The 3773-nt window shown below is 62.0% G+C and overlaps 1 protein-coding gene across 1 annotated transcript; it reads left to right on the top strand.

Annotated features, from left to right (window-relative positions):
- The first annotated feature begins 2468 nt into the window (after positions 1-2468).
- Positions 2469-3767, top strand: JUND (JunD proto-oncogene, AP-1 transcription factor subunit). The gene has a single exon (XM_032867684.1). It carries the CDS (start codon positions 2606-2608, stop codon positions 3647-3649), a length of 1044 nt encoding a protein of 347 aa, XP_032723575.1. The 5' UTR covers positions 2469-2605; the 3' UTR covers positions 3650-3767.
- Positions 3768-3773: the final 6 nt, after the last annotated feature.

Below are 3773 nucleotides of genomic sequence, written 5' to 3'. Positions count from 1 at the left end.
GGGTGTCAGGTTAGGGAAGGCTTCTTGGAGGAGGAGACATTGGGTTTTGAAGCATGAGTAGGAATTTGCCTCGAGGGTAAGGAAGGGCACTCCAGCTAAGGGAACTCCAGACCAAACAACCATACACAATTAAGGTTGGCTAAATAATAATAATAATAATAATAATAATAATAGGGGCGCCTGGGTGGCTCAGTGGGTTAAGCCTCTGCCTTTGGCTCAGGTTATGATCCCAGGGTCCTAGGATCAAGTCCCGAATCAGGCTCTCTGCTCAGCAGGCAGCCTGTTTCCCCTCTCTCTCTACCTGCCTCTCTGCCTACTTGTGATCTCTGTCAAATAAAGTCTTTAAAAAAAATAATAATAATGGAAAATACTTATAGAAAACATGGAGTTCTTACTATTTTTTCAAATCCAATGCAAATCACAATACTCAAGGCACCTGGCTGGGTTTGTCGGTAGAGCATGCAGACTCTCAAATTTCAGGGTCCAGCGGTCCAGCCCCAGGATGGGGGTAGAGTTTACTTAATGAAAAAATTAAAAAAAAAAAAATCACAAGACTCCATGAGGTGGGTGAGATTATTCACTCCCATTTTCATGAGGAGGAAAACTTGAGTCAGAGAGACCTTGGACTCCTGGTGCCTCCATTTCCCAAGGCTTGTTTGCTGGTCAGTCTTTCAGCTCAGGCAGGTTCTGCCCATAGTTTACCAGACCATTCACCCACTTGTCAAGGTTAAGGCCCAAGGTCAGGGTGGAGGCTCCCTAGGCCACCCACTCACGTCCTGCCTTGGGGAGAAGCATGGCCCCATTTCCTCCAATCTAGCCCCATTGCATAGGCCTAGAGAGGGGGGTCTCAGAGCAGAGTTAGCAACAGGCTGGAGGCTGGATCCCCTCTCATCAGGGGTCCCTTTGCTCAGGCTGGGACCTGAGAGGTCAGGTCTGGAGGACACAGAGACCACAGCAACCAGACCAGGCAGCGTTCGCCTTTAACACTGAGCCAGGTGCTCTACCAGATGTTGGGAGACCCAGCAGGTTCAGGATAGACAAGGTCCTTGCCCTCCGGGAACTTTTGGTCACCCTGTCATTCTGAATGCTTCCAAGGCTCTAATGGAAATAAGGTAAGTGGGAGGGGCCTCTCCAAGGATACAAGTTTGCCCTGGGGAAGGGAGCATCACACAGAGGGTATAGCATATGCAAAGGGCCTGAGGCATCAATGGGTTGAGAGGCCAAGGCTCAGAGAAGGTGAAAGGTTAGAGGGAAGTCTGTGGAAGAAGGGTCCTTAGCCTCCACCATCTGCCTGAGAAATTGTCTCTATCCTGAGTGTGATGGGAGGCAGGGAGGGGCTGTGTGAGGGAGCTGTCAGCCAGACCCAGGTGTCCCAAGAATTCCTAGGGAGTGTTGGATGGGTTGTTACCTCCCTCCTCCCTCATCTTCCACCTCCAGCCAGCCTTTAGGGAGGCCCACTGAGCGCTGACAATAACCAAATAGTATTAAATAGTTAACAATTACCAGCTGGGATTCCGGCCTTAACAACAGGGAAGGGGAGGGACGCTAAAGAGGAAACTGGAGGGGCCAGTAGTCAACCACCCTCACCTCAAGACCCACAGCAGGCCCTGTCAGATGCAGAGTAAAAAATACAGGCGGCCGCCCAGGAGTAGGAGGCCAGGTGAATAAGAGATCTGGCGGGGTCGCACCTTGCTGAACCTCGGTTTCCTGTCTGTAAAGTCGGGAAGTCGGACTCCGTACTTTTAGACTCCTCAGTGAGAAGTATCAGGCTCAAAGCGTTTCCAGCAACTTCTGGCAGCTCTCCTTTTCCCTCCCTCGTCTTTCTGGGGCAAACACATCACCGCAGATTTAGGGATGAGGGTGAGACAGAGGCAGATCTGGCCAAAACGCCCAGGGAGCCACCGGGATCAGCCCCTAAGGCCTTCTGCCGCCAGCCCGTACAGAGCCAGGATGGAGGAACTCTTAAGGAAGGCACTTGTAGGCGTAGTGAAGCGGGAGGTGCCTTGGAGTTATTTATCCATCCAGGCCCCATCCCCCGCCGGTCCCCGGAGGCCGGCACCGCCCCCGCCCCCGCCCAGCCGGGGCCCCACGCGCGGATACGGGGCGGGGCTTGGGGACCGGCAGGCGGCTGGTGGCCGGGCTCATCACGCCACCCGGGACGTGCCTTGGCGGGAGGCAGCACTGGGGGCATTGGTCGTACACTGCGCTCCCGGGGCGGGGTAACCGGGTCCCGTCGGCGGACCCGCCCCCATGACGTCAACCCACAAGGCAGCGCGCTGTTGTGCGGTTTACCGCGCGTCACCGGGGCAACGGCAGCCAGGGGAGGGCGGTCGCGGCCTGGCCCCGCCCCACCATGCAAATGAGCGACGTCACCTACGCCCAATGGAGAGCGGGGGCAGTGAGCTCATCGCGCTGGGCCGAGGCTATAAGAGGGCGCGCGAAGTGCGCGGTGCAGGAGCCGCCGCCAGTGGAGGGCCGGGCGCAGCGGCCTCGGCCGGGGCGGGCGCAGGGCCGAGCGGACGGGGGGGCGCAGGCCCCCCGGGCGGCCGCGGCCACTCCCCCCTCCCCCCCCCACCCCGGGTCGGCGCGGCGGGGGAGGCGGAGGATGGAAACACCCTTCTACGGCGATGAGGCGCTGAGCGGCCTGGGCGGCGGCGTCAGTAGCAGTGGCGGCGGTGGTAGCTTCGCGTCCCCGGGTCGCCTGTTTCCCGGGGCGCCCCCGACGGCGGCGACTGGCAGCATGATGAAGAAAGACGCGCTGACGCTGAGCCTGAGCGAGCAGGTGGCGGCGGCGCTCAAGCCCACGGCCGCGCCGCCCCCGGCCCCCCTGCGCACCGACGGCGCCCCAGGCACGGCGCCCCCCGACGGCCTCCTCGCGTCGCCCGACCTGGGGCTGCTCAAGCTCGCCTCGCCCGAGCTCGAGCGCCTCATCATCCAGTCCAACGGGCTGGTCACCACCACTCCGACGAGCACTCAGTTCCTCTACCCCAAGGTGGCGGCCAGCGAGGAGCAGGAGTTTGCCGAGGGCTTCGTCAAGGCCCTGGAGGACTTGCACAAGCAGAACCAGCTGGGCACGGGCGCGGCCTCCGCAGCTGCGGCCGCCGGGGGACCCTCGAGCACGGCTGCGGGCACCGCGCCTCCTGGCGAACTGGCCCCGGCGGCAGCCACGCCCGAGGCGCCCGTCTACGCGAACCTGAGCAGCTACGCGGGTGGCACCGGGGGTTCGGGGGGTGCTGCGACGGTCGCCTTCACCGCCGAGCCTGTACCCTTCCCTCCACCGCCGCCCCCCGGCGCACTGGGGCCGCCCCGCCTGACCGCGCTCAAGGATGAGCCGCAGACGGTGCCCGACGTGCCAAGCTTCGGCGAGAGCCCGCCGTTGTCGCCCATCGACATGGACACGCAGGAGCGCATTAAGGCGGAGCGCAAGCGGCTGCGCAACCGCATCGCTGCCTCTAAGTGCCGCAAGCGCAAGCTGGAGCGCATCTCGCGCCTCGAGGAGAAAGTGAAGACGCTCAAGAGCCAGAACACGGAGCTGGCGTCCACAGCGAGTTTGCTGCGGGAGCAGGTGGCGCAGCTCAAGCAGAAGGTCCTCAGCCACGTCAACAGCGGCTGCCAGCTGCTGCCCCAGCACCAGGTGTCCGCGTACTGAGCCCGCGCGCGGGGCGCATGCGCGGCCCCCCTCCCGGGGAGGCGGGCTCGAGTTGGGGGTGGACGTGGGCGCCCCGGACTCGGAGAGGGCGCGGTCCCCGGGACACCCCCCCCACACCCCGAGG

This window comes from Lontra canadensis, unplaced genomic scaffold (assembly GCF_010015895.1).
Source record: "Lontra canadensis isolate GAN:19392208 unplaced genomic scaffold, GSC_riverotter_1.0 scaffold35, whole genome shotgun sequence".
In the NCBI taxonomy this organism is placed as follows: domain Eukaryota; kingdom Metazoa; phylum Chordata; class Mammalia; order Carnivora; family Mustelidae; genus Lontra; species Lontra canadensis.
The sequence above is the reverse complement of the archived record's forward strand: the minus strand, read 5'-3'. Positions and strand labels throughout refer to the sequence as shown.

Bases quoted from the DNA above. Each gene is read 5' to 3' on its own strand.
- JUND (XM_032867684.1), top strand. From the start codon at position 2,606: ATGGAAACACCCTTCTACGGCGATGAGGCGCTGAGCGGCCTGGGCGGC.